This window comes from Zonotrichia albicollis, chromosome 17 (genome assembly GCF_047830755.1).
Source record: "Zonotrichia albicollis isolate bZonAlb1 chromosome 17, bZonAlb1.hap1, whole genome shotgun sequence".
NCBI classification, from domain to species: Eukaryota; Metazoa; Chordata; class Aves; order Passeriformes; family Passerellidae; genus Zonotrichia; species Zonotrichia albicollis.
In genome coordinates this window covers 11,190,001-11,213,320 of record NC_133835.1, presented here as the reverse complement: position 1 = coordinate 11,213,320, position 23,320 = coordinate 11,190,001, and the positions used below count along the sequence as shown (strand labels likewise).

The 23,320-nt window shown below is 41.2% G+C and overlaps 1 protein-coding gene across 2 annotated transcripts in view; it reads left to right on the top strand.

Annotated features, from left to right (window-relative positions):
• The first annotated feature begins 1,416 nt into the window (after positions 1 to 1,416).
• Positions 1,417 to 23,320, top strand: part of OSBPL2 (oxysterol binding protein like 2) — a 32,182-nt gene continuing 10,278 nt past the window's right edge. Inside the window, exons 1-8 of one of the 2 annotated variants that reach the window (XM_005489072.4) lie at positions 1,417 to 1,570; positions 2,420 to 2,508; positions 13,175 to 13,332; positions 18,927 to 19,074; positions 19,188 to 19,263; positions 20,461 to 20,595; positions 21,193 to 21,290; positions 21,960 to 22,142. In XM_005489072.4, the coding sequence (XP_005489129.1) occupies positions 13,296 to 13,332; positions 18,927 to 19,074; positions 19,188 to 19,263; positions 20,461 to 20,595; positions 21,193 to 21,290; positions 21,960 to 22,142 (677 nt within the window). In that variant the 5' untranslated portion in view covers positions 1,417 to 1,570; positions 2,420 to 2,508; positions 13,175 to 13,295. Of the gene's footprint in view, positions 1,571 to 1,838; positions 2,021 to 2,419; positions 2,509 to 13,174; positions 13,333 to 18,926; positions 19,075 to 19,187; positions 19,264 to 20,460; positions 20,596 to 21,192; positions 21,291 to 21,959; positions 22,143 to 23,320 lie in introns of those variants that run through there. The other variant, XM_026794773.2, reaches the window with a different exon arrangement.

Below are 23,320 nucleotides of genomic sequence, written 5' to 3'. Positions count from 1 at the left end.
CAAAGGCCTGCACTGTCAGAAAATAATAATAATAATTTAAATTCCTGATTACTTTCTGTTTGTGGGGCTTTGCTTAAAAGATGCAGCAGAAATATTTCTGTGCTTCATGTTGGGACTCATAAGGTTGAGCAGTCCAAGAGGGGTGGCTGAATTGGAGCTTATGGGGAAAAATGTATTTCTGGGCAAATCAGGAAAACCTTATGAACATATTTGGAGTGATCCAAATTATCCTTTAGTCCCCAAGATTTGTACTCCTTAAAGATGGGTAAATAAAGGGGTGAAATAATATGTTGGTATGGCAAGACTGGGCTGAGAAGGACCAAGAGACATCCTTGGAGGCATCTGTGCCCACCCAAAACACTCCTCAATCCCAGGGTGTGTGAGAAATCCCCCTGGGGATTTCACTGAATGTTTGCACTTGTGCCAGAGCAAGGAGCATTATCACAGGTAATTTGTGTCTCCTACCCTGTCAGCATGTGGCTGATGGCCAGGAGCTGCCAGCCCGTTTGGGGGTGAGCAACACTCCAGAATCAACAGCAGAAGTATTTGGGGATAGCCAGAGGGAGCTCTGCAGCAAAGGGGCGGTTCAGATTTCCTGATGATTTTTGGTTCAGATTTCCTGATGATTTTTGGTTCAGATTTCCCCCACTGCCCTTGCAGCCATTCTCTTGGTAATGAACATCTGCATCCACCTCTGATGAGCGAGCTGCAGAGTTAATCTGCTCATCCCTCTGTCTGCTTTCACTGAGAGCTGAATCAATGATAAGAGAAGATAATTTTGAGGATAAGTATTTGTGTCTCATCTCTGTCCTTCACTCCTATCCTTTCATACTCATAGATGGCTCCGTGGACCATTTCTCTGGGGTTTTGAGGTGTCATTGAGCTGCTGTGAGTGACGGGACATGGAGGAGGTTGATGGGATGAAGGAATGGACAACCACAGGGATGATGGTTTATAGGTTATATAACTCCACAAACCTGCTTGATTTCATGTTAGCCCTTATCTAGTTACAGCACCTACAGGTAAATTCGCAGCTGGAGACCCCTGCCCTGATAAACCATCCAGAGACTGATGGGGGAGGATGGTTTTTAAACCTATCTCTGTTTGAGAATGCCATATTTTCCTGCGCGGATATGGCGAGCCAAACCTGGACTGTGGGATCACCTCCTAGTTAAAATGCCCTACAAATCCCACAGGTGAGAGCAGCCACAAGGTGTTCATTCTTCCCGGGAGGACCCAAAAATCCTCTGGGAACTCGCTCGGGGAGGCGTCCCCGCCCGCGGGTGCTGCCGGTACGGCATCATCTGCATAGCCACGCCCTCATCTGCATATCCCCTGCGCCATTGGCCAGCGGTCTCCCCAGCGGTGGCGCGGCCCGGGGCGGTCAGGCTCGGCGCCTCATTAGCATTCGCCCCGCCTCCCAGAGGGGGTATGGGGAGCTGATTCGTCGTCTTGGCAACGGCGGGGCGCGGCCGCGCTCTGCGATTGGCGGCGGCGCCTGTCAATCCACCGCGGCCAGGGCCGCACTTCCGCCTCGGTGTCCGCGGTGCCGTCGCTGGAGCCGGTGCAGGTAACGCCGCGGGCCGGGCCTGGGGCCGCCGCGCTGCGCTCCGCGTTCCGCTACCCCGGGCCTCCGCTCCCCTCGCCGGCCCCAGCGCCCCCAGAGCCCCGCTCGGGCCCGGCTCGGCGGTCCCGTCCCGTCCTCAGCGGGCCGCGCTGTCAGTGCGGCGGGGGCGGGCGGTGGAGCGGCTGTCTCAACGCTTCTCTCCCGTCCCGGCGGCCCGGGGGGCCTTGATCTGCCGGGGTGTCTCGGGGCGCTGCGGGCCGCAGGCCCCACCTGCAGCGTGGGCAGCGCTGGGCTGAGGTGCTGAGCCCTACCCGGTGCTGAGCCGTGCCTGGTGCTGTGATTCTGTCCGGTGCTGAGCCGTGCCCGGTGCTGAGCCGTGCCCGCTGCCGCGATCCCGTCCCGGCCGAGCCGTGCCCAGTGCTGTGAATCCTGCCCGGTGTAGAGTCATGCCCGGTACCGTGATTTAACCCAGTACTGTGATTTCCCCCGGTACCGTGATTTAACCCAGTACCGAGATTTCCCCCGGTACCGCGATCCCGTCCCGGCCCAGCCCTGCCCCGTGCCCCCATCCCGGGGCCGTGCAGAGGCCGCGGTCAGTGCGGCCCCGGCAGCCCCAGCCTTGGGATATTTCTGATTTTCCCAGATTTTTCCGATCGCTTTCGCAGCTGGGTGTTGAGCAAAGGAGGCTCCGGCGCCCCGGTCCCCGGAGGAATGTGCTGGGCTCGCTTTCAGCACAGTGCAGAGCCTCAAGGGGCCTTTTAGGTCACAGCTGAAGTGGTTGGGGTTTATTTGGGGTTGGCTTTTTATTTTTAATTTTGTTTTTCAGTTACCTACTCGATGTTTCTCTTACAGAGAACAAGAAAAGCAAGATGGGAAAAATAGGAGGAAAAAAGGCTTTTTTTTAAATAACATGCCACCAGAACTTCTGCATGGTAATAAAGGTATAAGATGCCATTTGTTTAATTTGGTTATTGATCATGTTTGTGCTCTCTGTATGTTTGGATTCAGGACTTCTTTTGGAAGCAGTTTGTTACTGTGCAGCACTTGCAGGCCAGAATTTCAAATGTAGTTTCAAAATCACCTCCTGGCTTTTATGTGTGCAATAACTTTGTGTTTCCTCTCAGAAGTAGCTGCCAAAGCGTGTTGAGTGCAAGCAGATACTTCTTCCATTTACTGTGAATTTTCTCAGTATTACATAGCCTTCATTTGAGATTCCAGGAAAGTAAAAAGGAACCATGGTAGATCTGCAGTGTTGATTTGCACCACTCTTCTCATAGCGTTTCCTTTTCTAAAGCTTTGCATGCAAGGGAAAATAAATTTGGTCTTTCCAGCTTAACCTTCTGAAGTTCTATAAATCCACATTCATTTTGCCATCTGGGGGCAACCACATGTGTTATCAGCTTAACAAACTTTACACCAGCGTGCTCAGGGACTTCTGAAACCTGAGGGTAATTTCTAGAAGCAGTGACTTGGGTCACTTCCAAACATGAGGCGCTGTGCCGTGGGATGGGACCAGGAGAACTGGCTAAACTAGCATGGAAGCAAGAAATTCCAAGTGCTGATTTTCCCCTGAATAACCCCTTGGGTTTTCAGTTACAGTAAACACAGCTTTTTCTTAAAATAGTTGTGGAGCCATACACATGTTAGACCACATGACAGAGAGCTGAGGGCAGTCAGGGAGAGCACCAGCAGTGATTCTCATTGTTGCTTTCCTGAACCAACAGCACCTCATGATGAACTTGTAACTTGAGGAAGTCCTCAAAAGGAAATGCTGAGATGTCTGCTGTCCAGGAAAAAATATGGCATTTTTCATCCAGAATTGGCTCTTCAGCCATGCCAAAATTATCTGAGAAACGGAAGGCAAAAGTTGGAGATAGAAAATGATGATAAGCCAACACACCCCACAGGCAGTTAAGGACTAGATGGGCTAAAGGTTTCAGTTGTTGCAATATTGAAAAGCAGTGTGGTTATTTGTTATTTGTTTGCTAACACATTTTGGTAACTGATCACAGACGATTGTTTCCACCCTTGAATGGTTTTTTATAAGTCACTTTCAGTACTGTTACTGCTTTCCATGATAGGTACTTGCTGGCAGGTCTTATGACTGGAACTGGTATTTCTTTCAGTCTTTCTTCTTGTCAGTTCTACTGTGTGAACTTCACATATGCTGACCTAGAACAAAGGTGGAAAGCTTTGCTTTCTGTTATCTCAGTGTTGGCTGGAAAACGTCCCAATCAGGCTTTTTTTGCTTTGATAAGGCTATATTTTTAAATCACTGTTTGTAGTGCCAGTCAGATGATTTTTTTTGCTGTTGTTTGAAAGCAAGATTAGCCTGCAACAACGCTGAATTTTTAAGCAGTTAATTTATTACCTTTGATATTTGAAGTAGCTTGTCCTTGAACAAATGCAATGTTACATCATGTTGTTCATATCTAGGCCTTCTGATTATGAGGTGCCATTTTTCTAGTCCTTCACTCAGCATCAATTTTGTCACCTGTCTCATGGAAATATAAGAAATGTCTGTATTTGACACTGGTATGGTGTTGTAAAATGCTTAGTGTTTAGTCTCTTCTTTGTGAAGTAACTAAAATGTTTGGTTCTTACAATTCTTGGAAGAAATGCACAAAATGAGGCATGCAAAGAATATGTGTTAAATTAGGAGTGCTTAAGAACTGGAATGTTGTTGCTGAGCTTGCAGATGTGCAGCTGATCACATGGATATCTTCTCCAAGCTGAATAAATTGGAAAGTGGGAGCAAGGAACAAATTGGTCACTCTGTGTCTGCCACTTTGGAGATAGGGGACTTTGATGTTCTTTCTGTTGCAAAAAATAAAAAAATAGAGGTTATGCTTTATGGCAAATCTTTAATGAGTTTTATTATTTTATGAAATAGACCACCACGGAACTTGGAATTCAAGAATTCATTATCTCAATCATTGCAGCTTAATAATTACTGTGCAGACAAACGTATGATGATGTAATTATTTACTTTGTATCCTTAAAGGCTTGTAAAAGCAAGTTGCAGGAGAGCAACAAGCAGTTAGATTGTGTCAAATGTGGCTTACCATAACTTTCAGTTATACTCTTTAAAAATGTATTGTTGATTCAGTGCACAAAGATAATGTCTTCATTTTCAGGATCAATAAGTTACAAGAATAGACTAAGCTTACTTAAACTTAATTTTTTTTTTCTTTCCTTTAAATACAGTTACAATTGGAAATTCATTTGCTGGTCTAGACAGATCATTTAGATTAATTCCGTTTATTTTATTATGCACATAATTTAATGAGACAGGTTTGTAGTAGATTGCAGCAGCTCTCCATTCAGAAAATGCAGAGGCTGCAGAGTGTTGTGTTCCTGGCCTTGTTTATCCATCTGCTGGGAGGGAGGGTTCACAAAAGGTGAATTGTCCCTGCAGCTGCAGGAGCAGAGCTGGACTTTTCAGTCTTGGCCTTCTTGGTTTTGTAGTCCCAAACTTGAACTGTCTGTGCTCTGTTGGACACGTAGTGGCTGTGCTTGGTGTTAGACCAAAGCTCTCTCTACTGTTCCTTTGCTGTGCTGGCCAGTTTTGGATGAGATAAAGGCTCTTGGGATGCTCTGAACCTCTGGGCTGTTGTAAAGTTTGTGTGCTTAGGGTATTTGTCAGGAAATGTGTTTTCATGACTGGATAAATAACTTCATTATATTTTTACTAGCGTTATTTTTACACTTCTGACTAAATTTATTTCAGAGCTCCCAAAAGAATCTGTTAGTAGATCTCACAGTGTTTTGATTCTAGTGATAGTTACAGGCAGTGGAGGTTGAAGGTGGGTGAAGTGTGAGAATTCTGAGGTGTCTGTGGTTCACATCCCTGTTCAGCTCAGTAAATCACCAACCAGCTCCTCTGCTCCCTACAGCGTGTCAGGGCAGCCAGGTGAGCATCAGAATCCCTTTAGTAGCTCTCAGTGATGAATCTTGTGTGTGTTAAGGCTGCAGAGAAATTCTCTCTCCCTCCTGTACCTCAGGGAGCCTTCAGCCTGTGCTGGCTGAAAAGAAAACTTTTCCAGGAGAGCAGAACTGCCCCGTGCATGGATTCTTTCTGGGCTGTGCACTTGAACAAGGAAACTGCTGAGTGGTTGTTCAATAGTGGAACAGAAATGTTGCCCATCTTCGGAGGTGTAAATAACTTTGTTTACATGCTTTTGTTTTAAACAAAGTGCTATACTTGTTACCCAGGTGGGTTAATGTTACTGAGCGGATAGCTGGGCGGGTTCTTTATTAAAACGGGGCTCTAAATGGAGATATTTGTCCTGTCTTGAGGAGTCAAAGTTAATTTTGTTCAATTTTTTAGCAAATGGAGTGGAAACCTTATACTGGAATCCAGTAGGTATTTACTATAAATGCAGCTTTAAAGGAAATTCAGTCATAGCATAAAATCTGACTTTTGCAAATTTGTGGTATCACCTTGAAACCCCCTTCAAAAATTGTCTGTTAGCTGTGTGCAGGTGCTCATGCTGTGCAATCTGTGTGTGTCAGGAGTTGGTGGTAGGCATAAAAATATGGTTTCTTCTACTGTAGGGCTTTGCACTGGGTTAGTCACTCTCATCCTCCTGCTTTATTGGCAATATAATTGCTGCCATAATTGTCTAAGAGTTTCTGTGAAAATTATTTACAAAGTACCTTGTGCAGAGTGAATATAAACCTGCAACTTCCTGGAGAGAATGAGTCCACAGAGACAAAGCTGCCTTTGAGGAGGAAGATCTATGAACTTACACATAGAACTATTTTTGCTGTTCTAGGGGTTTTCTCCAGTGATATTTTATGCTGAAACTCTCTTCATGTTCATAAGCTTCAGTGGTCAATTTGCAGGGGTGGTTGCATTATGATGAGAAATACCCAAGCATCCTTAATTTAATCTTCAAAGAAGTGTTCCTAAATGATTAATTATGTATCCCCTGACACTTGTGTGCAAAGCCACTGTGCTTGGAGTTATTGATTACTTCCCACCTTCTCTCTTACAAGGAAGATAAAACAGATCCCCAGGAAACAACTAAGAAATAACTAGTTGTACAATACAGTATTGAATGATTTATCTTTTGAACATTGTGGCTAGAAATGAGCTGATTTATCACTCCTGATCAAACCCAGCATTATGCATCATAATGCTAGAGGTATGCAGAACAGAATTTTGTCATTTTTTACAGTCATGGGCCATGAAATAGTTTCCAAGGGAAGGTTACAGAGTCTGAAAAATGCTGTATCAGATGCTCTCAGGTGGAAAAATGTCTCTGATATTGAGGTAGTGTTAAGAAAGGAGAACATACAGAATTCTGTATGAATTTCAATGAAGTGTTTTGTATCAAAACACATTAATCTGCTGGAATCAAGTTTCTTTGATCTGTTTGTTACATGGAGGGAATTTCTGCAAGCCAATATCCTTGGCTGTAGAACAGAATTCTTGCTGAAGTGAAAGTGGGGAATAGCCATTGATTCCATAGGTAATTGAGATTATTCTGGGAGGATTTTTTCTGTCCAGATTGATCTTTACAATTTTTATCTAAATAAATAATGTTTCTGGTAGCAGCACTGGAGCTTTGGGCTGGGGCAGTGATTGGTGTGTGGGACAGTGACTGTCATTTGTTCTGATGCAGAAACAGGTTTTGTGGCATTTGCTCCTTTGAAAGGCAGACTTGCAGTGTTTCAGTTGTCTCTTAATTCCTGTGAAGCATCACCAAAAATTGATATTTCTGAGAGAACAGAACGTGATTCTGCCTGTCATAAATGGCTCAGCTCATTTGTTCAAAGCTAACCTTTCAGATGTTCAGTTTGTTGTCACCATTGTTTCAAGTGCTGGCACTGAAATGTCCCCAGGCCATTTAATAACTCCCAACTACATAAAAGCCTGTGGTAGGGACAGCTGCAATCTCCCAAGAAATGGAAAAGTGACAGTGGGCTGAGTGTTCAGCTGATCCTCCTCCCTCAGCCTCTGCACTTTATTTAACAGACTTGAGAAGGAAGTTGCCCTTGTCTTGCTGTGGTTGCAGAGAACTTTATCCTGCCAAGACATCTGGCAGATGGTATTACATTCAAACTTTGGACTAAAACAAATCTCACTTGGTAAAGAAAATCCTCTCCTGGGTTCTGCTGTCTGTGTGGCTGAAGAGAATTGAAGTATGTAACAGTTCATCTAAATTGCCAATTAAATTTGCTTCTTGGCTAATTTTTGTGGATGTTTTAGATCCAGTGTTGCTGGTAACCTAATTTCATGAGTCAATTAAGATTCATCTTTGCTGAAGCTTTCATTCAGAGATGAAACACTGCAGTTTGATGTTTTCAGGAGATGTGTATGAATTAAACACACATGAATATTTATCTGTTAGTTCAAGTTATTTATTTCTGTCCCTTGAAGTACTACAGCAATGTTTTATTTCAGCTGGCAACTCAAGAGATGATGGGGTTGGCTCTTATTCCAGCAGTCATGTTGTACACTGGGGGATTTTGTTCTTATTTTTGCTGTTATTATGAAGGATGTGAATGTTTGATCTTCTTTTGGCTCTTTGGGAATCTCTTTCTGGACAGAAGGTACATCCTGAACTGAGGATGTCACAGAATCACAGAATTATTTGGGTTGGGAGGGACCTTAAAGCTCATCTCATTCCATCTCCTGCCATGGGCAGGGACACCTTCCACTGTCCCAGGGGGCTCCAACCCTGTCCAGCCTGGGCTGGGACATTTCCAGGGATGGAGCAGCCACAGCTTCTCTGTGCCAGGGCCTGCCCACCCTCACAGGGAAAAATTTCATTCTAATATAAAATGTAAACCTGCCCTCTGTCAGTTTGAAAATTCACATTCTCCCTTGTCCTTTTCATATCAAAGTAATGAAAATGCTTTTCATGAGGAAGATCCCAAGGTAATGAAAATGTTTTTCATGAGGAAGGTCCCAAATGACTTTTTTTTCCTTCTTCCTTTTTTTTAAATTACTTGTGATTTTTCTCTTTTTATGTTAAGAAACTCAAATGATTTTAAAATTTGCTGTGGAAATGCACACCCAATGAAACTTTGATAGGTATGTGAAAAAGCTGATGAATGTGCTAGCTCATGAATTCTTTGGTGGCACTCTCAATTCCAGGGAATTGAACTCCTACTACCCTACCTGCTCCTGCTGGTGAACCTCTGGGGTTATTTTAATGACTGCTTATTGATTCTCTACTTGCTTTTACTTAAATGCTTCTGGATTTCACAAGTAGATTCAATATCTGTGTAATGAGCAGAACCAAGTGTTTTAATATATCATGTAGAGCTAGAACATGTGATTTCAAAGCAAGAAAAAAAAAACAAAAAAAGGATTTTTAATTTAGCAGGGTGATGTCAGCAAAGCTTTCCAGAATTGCTGCATGATGAGAAATTTCAGCTTGAGGTCTGGAGCAAAAAGGCACTGGGGCTGTCCCCAGCCAGCTTCAAACCTGAGCTTGCTGAGCCACATTCCAGCCCTGTGAGCCACTCATTGTAAATGCTGCTATTTCTATAGAAATGTAAATGTTTCTTTAAGGAGGAGGAACTTTTGCTTATCCAGCTGGGTCTTTGTTGAGGATTAACCTGGAAGAACAAGTTAGGATAGAGCAACTAGTCAGTCGAATTAACTTAGGGTAGTTACAGGTTTAAACTCCTACAGGGGTACAAATTTTTGGGGTTCTTTAATTGATGTATAAGCTCCTAGAATCCAGGAGCATGGTTGAAATAAGTTGGTTGTTTTTGTTACTTTTCTCCTGAAAAATGAAATTTGACAGGGAACAAGCCTACGAAGTGACAAATTTGAGGGATTACTAATTTCCCAAGATAAAGGCAGTGGGTTCCCACACACTGGTTTTGGAAGCAGCCCTGAAGGTGGAATGTGCATCTCCTCTCAGAGGGATGCTCACATGCACGTCACAGAATGCCTGGAGCACGTTAGGCAGTTTATCAAGTGATTTATAAAGTGATTTATAAAGTGATTTGCAAAGTCTTGCACTTTTGTTGTCCTGGTTTTAAAAATAAGTTCAAGTGGGAGGAAATGGTTTAAAATAGGAGTTGTGCAGAGTCTGGGACTGGTGTATTTCTGGAAGGGAATTTGTGTGCCTTCTGCTGCTGGGGACTGTGACCTTGTAGGGGACACTGTGACCTGCAGAGAGCTTTGCATGCAGAGCTTGTCAGTGCCGAGTGACAGGCTCAGCTCTGTGCCTGACAGAGCACTTTGTGGGACTTTATTCACCACCACTTTGTCCTTCCTTGCTCGTGGGCCCTGCCTGGGACTGTGGCTGCTGGGAATAGTTTGTTACACGCTCTGCATCTGGGCTGTGGAGAAGGGAGTTTGCTCCTGAGCTCCTCCTGGGACCTGGCTGGTGTTTGGGAGCTGCCCTTTCTGTTTGTCCCCTCTCCTGTGACAGATCTACTTCTGGAAGGCAGGAGTTCTGGAATTCTGAGTCATCCCTCCCCGCTGTAGAACCGATTTCAAGGTGTGCTGTGGATGTGTTCCTGCAGTTTTTACTTAGCTGCATGCTTTGTCTTTTGTATTTTACAAATACATGTCCTTTAAAAAAGGGGCTGTCCATGGTCATCAGTCAGGAATGTGTGATGAACTATGAGAATTTAAAGGGGTTTTAATGTTATCACAGAGTCATAGGATGGTTTGGGTTGGAAAGGGCGTTAAAGCTCATCTCATTCCATATCCTGCCATGGAACATAATAAATTAATTCGTACCAATCCATTAGCCATAAAATATGAGGAAGTAGATAAGCTTTGTTGCTTATCCTGTTAACCATCCTGGTTGTGGCCAGGGGTGTGTTGTCATCATTAAATGAGGATTTTTCCAGTTCTCTTAAGGTGCCTGTACTTGCAGCTTTTCCCTGTTATTGATAAGATGGTTTGGTGAGTGCAGCTGGGCTGAGATCCCCTAAAGAAAAGCACATTTCTGGGTATCTCTGTCTCTCAGCTGGGCTGAGATCCCCTAAAGAAAAGCACATTTTTGGGTGTCTATCTCTGTCTTGGGGACCCAGGCCCAGCCCCTTGGCCCTGCCTGGAAAGTGAAGCCCACTGAGATAATTTTAGCTTGCAAAGCAGCAAACCTCAACTGCTGAAAGTGTTCTCTCAACAAGTGGAATCTGTGTGGAAATCTGTTTGTTACATTCCTGTTGATTACTGTGTATGCAGGAAAATTTCCAAGCTTTGTGTTCCTTGTGCTCTGTAGCACTGAAAGGTGAGACAGGATGTTTATCTGTATGGAATATTTTCCAGGACAGAGCTGGGCCTGAGCTCCTGGAGGTCTGTCTGACACAGGAGTGGTTCACCCTTTTTCAATGGCAATTTTGATAAAAGCTGCCCACCACCCTTGCTGGTGTGCAGGTGAATTCTTCTGGAAACATCAGGGAACGGAAGAGGAAATACAGATTACAGATACTGTATGTTTTTGTCTTTTGGTGTTTCAGCCTAGTTAAAAGTAACTTCTGGTGTTGCTCTTAGTAAGGAACAGGATTTAATCCCATTTGTTTGGCTCATGAAAGCTGAATGCTGTTATCACTGTGTGTTCAGCTACATGCAAATTCATGTTAATCTCTGCTGTATAAAAGAACTGAATGTAAAAGAAGTGATGCAAGTGGGAAGTTATTCCTAGTGTAACTCAGCAAAATATATTATTTTTTCTTTTTTTAAATGTTCCTAACACCTTAGGACAATTTGTGACTGTCATTATTTAAAGTGATTTCAGTGTATATTTTGTATATAACTTACAGGTTATGATTGAATTTTCAGATAGCAGTGAGCTTCAGGTGTGGTGTGAGGTAGATGTCAGGAGAGCACAAGATAACTTTGCTTTTCATTTGTCTCTGATTCTGGTCCCTTCATTTGTACTTGGTGAGTGTTTTTATAGGAAAGCTTTGTTGTCTCTGCAGTGAAACTGCACACTGTGGGATGTAGTTCCACTTCACAAGGCCTTTTGTAATGCAATTATTATTGTGCAGGAGAGGGGAGAGGAGAAACTGGCATTCATCTGTATGACCTTATTTATTCTAAGGCTCTTAATGATATTTGACAGTTTTGTAAATCATAATTTTTATTTCTTAATGCCTTCTATACAAGACTAAACAGAAGAAGGGAAGATGCAAGAAACCATGGAGAAAATAATGTAGTTGTAGTCCTGATCATGAGAGGGCTGTGTCTTGTACATATATAAGTTTCCTTTTGGAAATATTGGCAGCTGTTTTGCTAGAAGGATGCAATGCTTGCAGACAATTGAAAGCATAAATGTCTTGCATCTTCAAAGATACTTGGAGGGTGAGGACTTGTAAATATGATATTGCTGGTGCAGAGATTGATATAAAATCCTATAGTAGCAAGGAGATGGGAGGTTCCTAAGGGAAAAGTGACAAACTGAAATATCTATCCTTGAAAGACATTAACCACTTCAAGGCAAACATAAATTCATTAACTTAGATGAGTCCCATAATGGGCTGGTTTAGCTCCTCCCTCTGAATGGACAGTTAGAAGAACTGAATGTATGAGACATTCAAACAGCTTTTGTTCTGGGCAGTGAGGGGAAAAAGACTTGAAACACAGTCTGGTTTCTTGCAGAGAAAAAGAAGGAATTGGCTTCAAACATGGTACACTCTTCTCCTAGGAGCAGAGTGCACTTCTGCCTTTGTTTCTCTTAATTGGAATGGAATTGTGCAATTATAATTACTCTGGAGAAAAAACTGCCACAAAAGCAGTGGAATCTTCAGGATCAGAAAAAATTGAGAGTGACAGATTGAGGTTGTTTTGGGGGAGATATTGATAGCATTGCCATACTGTCATTTATTGCTGTGTACTTGGCTCATTGTTGGAACCTGGTGAACGTTTGTAAGAATGAAAACGAAATTTTCTCATTCTTCTCCTTAAACTAAAATTGGGTGAGGTAAAAATATTTGCATTACACCATTGTCAACCATCTGGAAAAAATCTAATTTAGCCCATCCATAAAGTAGAGGTGGAATGCTACTTAAATCTGTAATTTATTTGCAGAGTGCGTGGCTCTATTGAGGAAGAGTTCGTTGGTTCTTTACATTCCTTCTGGAGGGAAAAATCTCCAGTTTTCTCTTGGAGAGTGCATAGCAGTAGCCTGACAAAACTTCTCTCAGGGTCACTGCATATTGATTGCATGATGTACAGTCAGGCCCAGCATTTTCATGCAGGGCTTTGAGATACCAAGGTTCTTTTTTGTTCCCAGCTTTCTTGGTTAAGGATGGAGTAAGGCTTATCCTCTTGCTAAGGAGAATTTTTGGTTTGCCAGCTGGCTTTTTCTTCTGTCACTTCTCTGCTCCTTCTAGCTGTACTTGCCTGAAATTTAACTTGCTGTAAATAAGATACATTTTGCAGTAATGTATATGAAGTGTTTATACAGAGAGAAGTGTGACACAGTAAATCAGCTGTTCTTGTGGCAGGTAGTAGTTGTCTTCAAAATTACTGTGGTTATCAAAGAAAGCTGTTTACTTATGAATGCAGAAATCCATCTTTTGCCATGGGAAGAAACAGGAAAATTAGTGTTTGTCAAGTGTGAGCGTTTGTACACAGGAGAAACGTGGAAGCTGCTAATTCTCTTTCTCTGTCTTGTCAAATAGATCATCTGAAGCAGCTGGATATTTGCAAAAGAAGCCCCTGACAGCACTCAGATACTTTAAATCAAGTTCAAGGATGCATTAGAGAGAGCTGCAGTGGCTGCACCAGATTTCACCCTGAAGGATGAACAGTGAAGAGGAGTTTTATGATGCCGTTACGGGTGAGTGGTGGGCACGGTGCCAGGGGGATAAAACCCCCATAAATTGCATTGTCTGTGTGGTGGGGGGCTGGTAATGGATGGCTGTTAATAATAAATCAAAAGTGAACTTGGGTTGGTAAAACTTGTAGTGCTGTCTTCTGAAAAGTAGAAGAGGAAAATTGTAGCTCTTGTTCAGGCTTGGAAATGAGGGGGTTTTTTGTTAAAGCTTAATGCCAGTTATTATTTCATCACTATAACAGTCTTTTAGTGGCCAGGTCTTGCTTTTATTTTCTGTGAAAATCAATTTAATAGCAGCTTGAGTAGTGGGCCCTTTGAAAGGTGAAGCATTTCCTGTGGGTTGTTTTTATTGTTATTGTATTAATTTTTTTATTTTAATGGAAAACTTATCCTAAAGAATTGAAGTAGAAAATGTTTTTCTAGTCAGAAACAATTTGCTGTAAAAGTATGTTTTCAAGATAGGGAGCCAAAAGTCTTTGCAATCCTATTTTCTCTAAAAAAGCAAACATGAATCACTTCACACTTGAGCAGTGTATCAAATAGTACTTTGCTTTCAACTAATGAGAATGAATAGTTATTTGTAAGAGCTTTAGATGGTTTTAGTGGTGAAATAAAATGCTTGAAGTATTTTAATAAAGAAAAAGGAAATCCTCTTAAAGATTTCAAACAATTTTAAAGATTTCCACTGAAATGTCCCTCAAGAAATCCTGTAGCAGAGGTGAAATGAGAAATACTGAGTGCACAATAGTTAATATAAAATCACAGGAAGGAAAAGAGAATAATGGTAAGTGTGAAAGCTGCAGGAATGGAAGCAGCATGGTAGATAGAAGTGGGTAAGGTAGACTTAGACATGGTTGGAAATTCATGTGAGGAATAAACAGAGGGGGCTGGGTGAAGCAGTGTGACTGACAGCAGGCTGTACAGGACTTGTCACAACTATGTCACAGAGGAGAGAGGAAATTTGGTTTGCATTCATGCCAGCTGGGAGTGATGGGGACTAGTACTCCAAAATCATCTGTAAAATCAAACCATTGTACCATTAACATCTTTCTGTGTGTCATTAATAATGGTGAGCTCAGGGTTACTGCCATAAATGAGCTAGTTTTTTTTTCCACTAAAAAAGATGTGAAAAGAAATGTACCTCTAAACATGAGGTCTGTGTTGTTGATGGTGATGCATTCCTTTGTCCCTTGCTGCAGAACTGCACAGCCCTTGGTGTTTGTGTGGCTCATCTGCATTTAGACACTCTGGTTATGTTCTTTTTCCTCTTCTTCCTCTTTTTCTTCCCACTGGGGGGTTGTATATCAGTTCTGTGAGCACTCCTTGTTCCATCCTCATCTTATTCTTCCACAGGCAAAAGATATGTATATATATATAAAATATGTGTTTCTTGGAGTCTGGTACTTGGTTTAAGAGGAGTGCTAGGTTTGGAATACTTTGCTTGAGATTTGTTTTCCCTCAGAACTGTCTGTCTTTAAGGACAGGTGCTCAATGCCTTTCTCCACTGGGTGCTTTAGGAGATGCTGACAGTTTGATGAGTTATTTGCACAGACCTGGTGAGGTCAGACCTGGTTCTTTGTGGCTGTTTCTTGTCCAGGTCATTCAGAAATGTGACTGTGAATGAGCCTGTCTGCATTCATGTTCCCTGGCTGCTTTTGTCTGTGATAATTCTCTGTTCCTGTTAGCACTGTGGATCTTTCACGTGGTGCTTTAGTCAATTTTTAGGTGTAAATGGGTCCTGGTAGTGCCTGTCTGTCTCAGTTTTGTAATGGTCTGGACATGGCAGGTGTAGGTGCAGTACTCCTAGGAGTTCAAGTCCACAATCACAATCCTTTCTAAGCCAAGGTGAGCTTCCAGATTTCCCAGTGAAAACTTCAGGATCTGAAGTTCCAAATTTTTATTAAAAAAAAAAAATGAAATTCCCTTGGCAGGCTCCTCAGTCTGCTCTTTCCAAGGATGCTCTCCTTGTTTTTAGGTCAGATCAGCAGAAGGGCAGAAGCTGCCTTCAGATGTGCTTAATCTGCTCGAAGTCTAGGGTAGGGATGTGCCTGCCAGGAATGAACACATTTCCCAGCTGTGTTTTAGTGTTGAGATGAAAACAGTATGTGCACCATACTTTTCTCTTGCTCCTGCTGCATCCTAGGCCCTGCTTTCCCCAGAAGGAGCTGCAGTGTGTTCCCAAAGTTCACTGGTTTTAGGAATTGGGTGCTGGGTTTGTGTCCTGTAGGGAGCAAACCAGGCTGAGAGCATTTGGACTGTGTGGGAGTTACTCCAGAATTCTGCAGCACACTCAGCAGCAGCCCAGGTAGTTTCCTCCCTCCTTTAAGGTAGTATGGACTCACTCCTTGAGGATGTCACAGCTTTCCCATAGTTATTAATTAATGACATCCACTTGGAGAATATGAATATCTCCTAAGGAGACCCCTGATTTTTATAGTGCTGGATTTAACTCCTTGGCTGAGAAGTTTCCTGTTTCTGATACTCCATCTCATCCAAAAGACATGGTCACGGGAGGGCATTGTGTGCTGTGTGCTTGGGAATCATCCTGCTGGTGGCACATGGTTTGTCCCTGACAGGATGATGATGGCACCTGGGGAACTGCAGCATGGACTGGGCTGTTGATGAATCAAGGGGATGGATGAGTTGGTGACAAAGTTTCATGGGGAGAAGTTCTTTACAGTCAGAGGTTATTAGCATTGCTGACACCTGACAGCCTTACCTGGTGAATGAGTATTCCCCTAGGGAATGTTTCCTGTGATCTCACTTCATTCCAGACATCACAGCTGCCAAGAATCTGCTTTTTCTCAAATTCCAGTGGCCACCTTCTCTGAGGCTGGATCAGGACAAAGGTGGTCAATCCTTACATGTATTTCAGATTCTTTGAATTTTTCTATGACACAAGGAGCATGTAACTTTGCTCTCTGCCACCTTGGGTGTGTTAATGCCATCACAGAATTTATAAAGACTGTGCCATCAGCTCTTTTGAGCTGTATCCTTCATTAATATTGTCAGGTGTCTTTTTGCCAAAGTGTTTTGTGGAAGTGTTGCCACAAAGCAGGAAAATGCCTGGCTGTTTACCAGGGTAATTTATTTTTGAGGACACGAATAATTTAATTTTGCTTTTTTAAATATTAGCCTGCAGTTTCACAGAAATGTATTCTGTGCCCATGAGGCTCAGCTGGTTCATCCAGCCAGGTGTATTTGTGAGGGTGTTGTTGCTCTCAGGTGGAGAGGAGGAAGTGAGGTTATCTGCCAAACTGATATATTTTGCTTCTGTCTGGATCAGACTGAATCAATGCCTGTGTAAGAGTTACAGATGTTGTGAAAGGCCAACCTGCCTCCATCAGCTACAGCTTGTGACAATGGACTTAATTTGGAAAGTGAAGAATGGTTAATTTCTGGCAAAGAAAAACAATCCCTCTTGCTCCACTTGCTGTCTGCATTCCAGCATGTTTATCCCTATTCCTTTTTATATCTGAGGGCTCTCACTACCCAGGTGTTTTGATTCCCTCTCTGCCCTGGCTGGCAATAATTATTGCTCAGGGAAGTTGCTGGGTGTCCCAAGGGGAGGTGATGTCCCTGCCATGACTCAGGCAGGGCTCTGCTGCCTTGGCTCGTGGGCAGCACACTCTGAGTGGACTCAGTTCATTTGCAGGATGTGGAAGAGGAAGGCCAAGAGAACTAAAGTTACTGGCAAGTCACTTTTCTTTAAGCTCTTGAAATAGATTTATGTTGGCACCCACCTTAAGTATTTTACTTTGAAAGTTTAAGACTTTTTAAATGCTTTTATTTCACTCTTAACACATGTAAGTGGGACTTCTGATTAAGCTAATTGTATTTCTGTCTCTGGTTCCCATCCTCCTTTTAAATCTCCATTTTTATCCTCACTCCCAGTGGCTTTTCAGTGTGAAAACTGTCCTGTAAGTAACTCTAACCTACTTGGTTTCTCAGCTTCAAAGCTTTATTGGCAGCTGGTGTAAGGCTCTTTTTGCAGCTTAGAAAAACTACAACAAATCACTTCTGTTTTTCTTCCAGATCTACTTCCTCTGCATAAAACAGTGTCTGGATAGTTCTTAATAGAGCTGTAATACCTAGAACTTCATTGAGAAGCATCTTCCTAAGCTTCCTCAATGGGCTTGCAGTGGCTAAGTCATGTGATGCCAAGGTGGAAAGTGCAGCTGAAAGTCTGTGATTATCTGGCTGTGTACCACAGTGGTTTTGGTTTGGTGTTTTTTTTAAAGTAATTAGGTGGAAGTGCAGTCTAATAAAAGCAGACTTAACCCTTCTGATGTACTTCCTTTTCTGGAGCAGGGATTTAATTTTTGTTGTTTGTCTCCAAGACACTCATTTGAGTTGGCATTTATTTACTTACCAATGACATATTGTTGTCCATAAATAATATATATACTCCAAATTCCTCTTGTGCTTTACAGGAACAGGACAAACCAATTCTGAATCATAGGAAACAAACACTAATGTGGATAGCACAATGACCATTTGATAGGATTAGCAGGGTTTCAGGTGCAGTATAAAGAGTGAAATTACAGTAATCTTTTTCAGAACTATTCCTCTATAAGCCAGTGGACTATTCCTGTTGTGAAGCTTTACTTTTACATTTAGGTGTGTTAATCTCATTGAAGTGATGCTGTTCCTTGTTGTTGTGTGAGCTTGATTAGTTTATTTGGGTGAGGATATTGTACCAAAAAGCTTTTTTTTTTTCCAACTTACAGTTAAGCTGATAAGTTATTTTGCTGCGTGTACTGTAACAGGTTCCAAAAAATCTAATATATGATTAAAAATACTGTTTTAAAATCAGAACTATTTTGTTGTCAGTTGACTGAAGGTTTTTTTAAGACAGGTGTTTCAGGGCAGTCCTCATTTTAATGACCTGAATCTATATGTGACTGTCATGCTGCCCTTGAGTACTAAGAGTGCCAAGGTGTGGTTATTGCTGTGTAATTACATTCTTGTGACACAAAATGTAGGAGACAGGGCAAGACATGACATCACCCATTGCACCTGCTGTTTACCAAATAAGATCATATCACTGGGACTTCCTGGTGCAGTTCTGGATGTTATTGCCATGGTCTTGATCCCTGAAAAAAGTGCAGCTTTTTGTTTCTGGAGTGTGTGCCTTGCATGAATTGCTGTAATACAGCAAAAGCAGCCATTGGAGAGGTTAAAATAAAGTTGAAGTACTGCTTTGTAAAAAAGTTAATGGCAGAAGACACAGCATTTAGTCTATGTAAAATGGAAGGAAAACTACATAACTGCAGCAAATTACTGTAATTACAGTGCAGCTCTGGAAAAGAGAAAATGCAGCTAATCTCATTAGGAGCTACTCAAGAACTTTTAAGATTCTAAATTAGTATTATATTCAGCAGCGTGAAAAATGATAATTCTTGATTCTAATGCAATAATTGGCTCTTAATACTCCTGGAAATTAGGTCACTTAATAAGGGTTTTCAGGCTGATACTCTTTGAAATAAACTAACCTAGTCTAAGTGTACTTCAGGTGTGACATTGCAAAATGTGAGTGGCACTCTGTGGCATGGTAAGGCTCCTAAAAAAACTGTTGCCTTTTGGTTTTTATACAGGCTTTGATTCTGACAATTCTTCAGGAGAGTTTTCAGAAGCAAATCATAAATGTCCAGAAATGCTTGATCTAGAGCCACACCAAAGCAATAAGACTGAAAAGCATAATGGAGAAACAGAGATACAAGAAAATGGGATTAAGAGACACAGGTAAACACAGAGAGCTGCAGAGGAGATGGGAGGGGAGCATGGGCTAGAAAAGAAAATGTCTTGTTGTTTAGTGGGCTGAGAATGACAGCTGGATTTTTTTTTTCCCATTATAGGACATCATTACCTGCCCCAATGTTTTCTAGAAGTGATTTTAGTGTGTGGAGCATATTAAAAAAATGCATTGGACTGGTAAGTTGGCATGAATGAAGCATCTGTGCTAGGTCTCTTAATTTAAGCTGATTAATTTTTTTGCTTAAACATCAAGACACAAAATAACATATGGTGCATTTTCCTTGTTTTACTAGGAAACAACAACTCCCAAAATCTCACCATTTATTTATTAACAGTACTATTTCCATATCTTCTTTAGGTGCTAGAGTATGTGGATTGGCATTTCTGAGACTGTCCTTTAAGAACTAGATTAAAGCCATTAAAATATAATCAAATATGTTTGATTGGCACAATGCTGTCTTAATTGCTCTTTTTTTTTTCTTGTTTACTCAGCAAAAGGTGTTTTAGGAGTTTGTTTTATTAATTCATATAATCTAGGAGATACAGTTGTTCTCTCAACACTCCTTTTGGTGGGATGAGCGACCTATCTACTCAAACTTTTGCTTGGACCAAATCAATTGCAGTTAGTTAAGGTTAACATTTTTCTTCCCTTCCTTGTGCCAAGGTGAGGAAAATGTTGCATTAACTTCATCTGGTGGCATTCTGCTTTCTGCTAAATTTTAAGCACTTACATAGCAGTTTTAATGCCCATGAGTGCAACTTTAATCAAACAGCCAAATTTGCTTGGGTGTAGTAAAAGACCTGGGGAGTTGGAAATCTCTGTGTGAACTTTGTGTCTGTCTTTATCCACACAGGGAACCAGAAATGGTCTGACACAAATAACAGGCTGCTTAAATAAACCACTAAAATCTGTTAGAGCAATTCAAGTGCTATTCTTTATGTAAATGTTCCCTTCAAAAAATAATTTGTGGTTTCTGCAGTGAAACAGATAGATTTGATGCAAATAAGCATGTGAGGTTTTCCAAGGAGTGTGTGGCACTTCAGTATCAGCACGGAGCTGCTTGGCACATTATTGCTGCTACCTAGGGAAATTTAACCTCTTCTGCTTTACACAGGGCACAGCAGAGAAGGTAACATTCTCTGTGAATTCATTAGGTTAGCTGGATCAGTGTTTTAAGTCGTTATTTCAGATTGCAAGTGGGGTTCTGCAGTTCTTTCAGCTGTAGCACTTGGAGGTCTGCATCAGGCTTGCCAAATATCCTTTGAGGAATACTATAAATAAACTCACCCACAACATTTTTCCAAAATTCTTGTTGTTGCCAGTTGTTTACTTAGTGTTGTGTACTGAAATCAACCTCCCCTTTGGTTATGCAGGAGCTGTCCAAGATTACAATGCCTATTGTGTTCAACGAGCCCTTGAGTTTCCTTCAAAGGATAACAGAATATATGGAGCATATATACCTCATCAATAAGGCTTGTAGTCACACAGATCCCCTGGAAAGAATGCAGGTAAGAATCCTCACCACCTTCTGGGTCATTCACAATTTTTTTTTTCTCCCAGTGTTTGATTTTAAGACAGTTTCTCATTTGAGTGTATCTCTTTCTCAGGGGCTATGGTAAGAATGCCCAGTTTGTGTGTCTAAATGAGTTTCTTCTTTCATAGTGGCTGTGCCAAATATTTGTGACACTTTGACCCTGACTCTTCATGCATGCACAGAGTTTGAAAGGAAAGTGCCACAACTGACCATACCCAAAGATCTCAACTCATTTCTTTAACTGTAACTTTTTTGTGGTTTTATGTGTTGTAAGGATGAAATTGTGGCTTTATGTGATTCTAAGTTGGTTTGTTGAGTGGCTTCATGATTTTGAAGTTCCTGGATGAAAAATTGTTGTGACAAAGACAAATTTACCACAATTTTCTTCTCCAAAACTGGTTGTTCTCTGTCATTTATTCTATGGCTTACAAATAGTTGTGCCTTAAGAAATAAATATAAAGCAATTCCTTTTTGGAATAATAAATACTGTAATGTGCAACAAATAAAGTACAATAAACTTAGAGTTTTAATGCACTGTTCTCATAACAATGTCTTCTTAATTTGCTTACAGGCTGTAGCTGCTTTTGCAGTTTCTGCTGTAGCTTCTCAGTGGGAGAGAACTGGCAAACCCTTTAACCCACTGTTAGGAGAAACCTATGAATTAACCAGGTAGTAATTACATTAATTTGGGAGCTGGGGCTGTTTGTGTTCTTGACTTAGCAGATTCTCACACTGGTCTGGTTGTAGTAAAATACCGCTAATGTAGATTCCTGAGTATTGCTAAAATTCTTTTCCTTAGACTATCTCAGAATTTCTGAGAAGATGTTATAAAATCTAATAATTTTATTTCTAAGTTTAGGCAGAATATTCTTTGAATTATCTGGAGAAAAATTGGTTCATGTTCTTCCACCACAGATGCTTCCTGAGCAGACTCTATTAATTAAATTTAAATATTGTTTTGTTGATCATGTCAGATAGAGAAATTAGTCTGAAGGACTTTGAGCTTCCTCAAAGAAATGGGTGATGTCTGCAGTAAAGAATTTTCAGTCAGATCTTTTCATGTTGCCCAAAGGGTTTCTGTATTTTCATGAGTTATTTCAGTGAAACTTCTTCAGAGGCTTTGCTGGGTAGAAATCTGGTTTGGAGTATTAAAAAAAAATGTTCAGACTAGAAATCCTTTCATTTCATTAATTGTAAATGTGTCACAGAACTAGAAAAGGAAAAGTCTCACCTTCAGTTTAATCTAAAAATACTTCACTTTTTTTAAGTATCACCTCTTTTCTCTTGCAATATTAAAAATGTGCTTATTGTTTAATGCTCTTTTTTTGTTGTTGCCAGGGAGGACTTAGGATTTAGGTTTATATCTGAACAAGTGAGCCACCACCCACCTATTAGTGCATTTTATTCAGAAGGCCTCAATAAGGATTTCATATTTCATGGATCAATCTATCCCAAACTAAAATTCTGGGGAAAGAGTATAGAAGCAGAGCCTCGGGGAACAATTACCTTGGAGCTTCTGAAGTGAGTATGAGAAGTAAATAACTTTTTTTTTTTTTTTTTTTTTTTTTACTTTTTGTAATAACCCTGTTGGCTTTTCAGAGGTGATCACCTAAAAACCCCTTACTGAAGAGGTTGGAAGAATTGATTTACAAGTTAATTTTCACTGCTTAATTTCAGAGCTGGGTTTTTTTGTGTTATGTTTCCATAGCTGTAGCAATTTGACCCAGTTTTTCCATCATGAAAATTAGCATTTCTTACATATTGGTTGCTACTGAAAGCTACTTCTGTGAAGGCATTTAAAATTTAAATATAGAGATAAAATTCTCTTACTGGGCTGTTCATGCTCATCTCAATTTTCAGTATTGCTGTTGGTTTTGGTGGTTTGTGTGGAAAGAGCTGCATCTCACAATAAGTGTTCTGTGTGGTCAGGGAACAGGAGGAACTTGTCAGGATTGCCCCTTCCAGAGCAGGATCAGGTTCCTGCTAAAATCAGGAACACTCTCCAGCCTGCTCCAGGCCTGTCCCTCAGGAATTACCTGATGTCCCACGAGTTGTTTTGTGTCCTGGTGGCACAAAGACTCTGGAGCTTTCCCAAGTGGGACATGAGGATGCACTAGAACAGTTGCAAATAAAGTATTCTGCATTTGGTGCTTTTAGAAAAGCCTTTCTGAGACCTAACTCTGAGGTGGTTTTGAAATGTTGACTTAAAAAAGTTCCAGACATTTGGTTTTAATAAAAAACCAACTTTCCTTGCAAAGCAGGCATTGACTTTTCCTTTACTTTCTTTGGGAAGTAGTTTAATTTTTCAGCTGTTGGCATCTAATATTCCAAAGTTCATAAAAGTATGAACTGGTCTTGGAGATAAATGATGATGGAAATAATGGAAATTTCTTCTGAATGTAGAAGGAAGTGTGAATATTAGTGCAGAATGCAAGTGTTACCAAAATAATGTTTGTTCCTCAAGAGCCTTTCTTTAGAGAACTATTAAAACTCTTGTTGAACCTAATCAAGGCTGAGATTTAAACTGGAATATAAACAGTTAAAGCATTTATTTTACATAATTGCTTCAAGTTAGCAGCAGAAGTTGAAATCAAATGTTGAGCCTCTCAGTGTTGTGATTCAGACCATTCTGTTGCTTTGAGGAGTCTGAGAACTGCTCAAAGCCTAAGTGAACAAGGAGCTGTTTGGGAAGCAAAGCT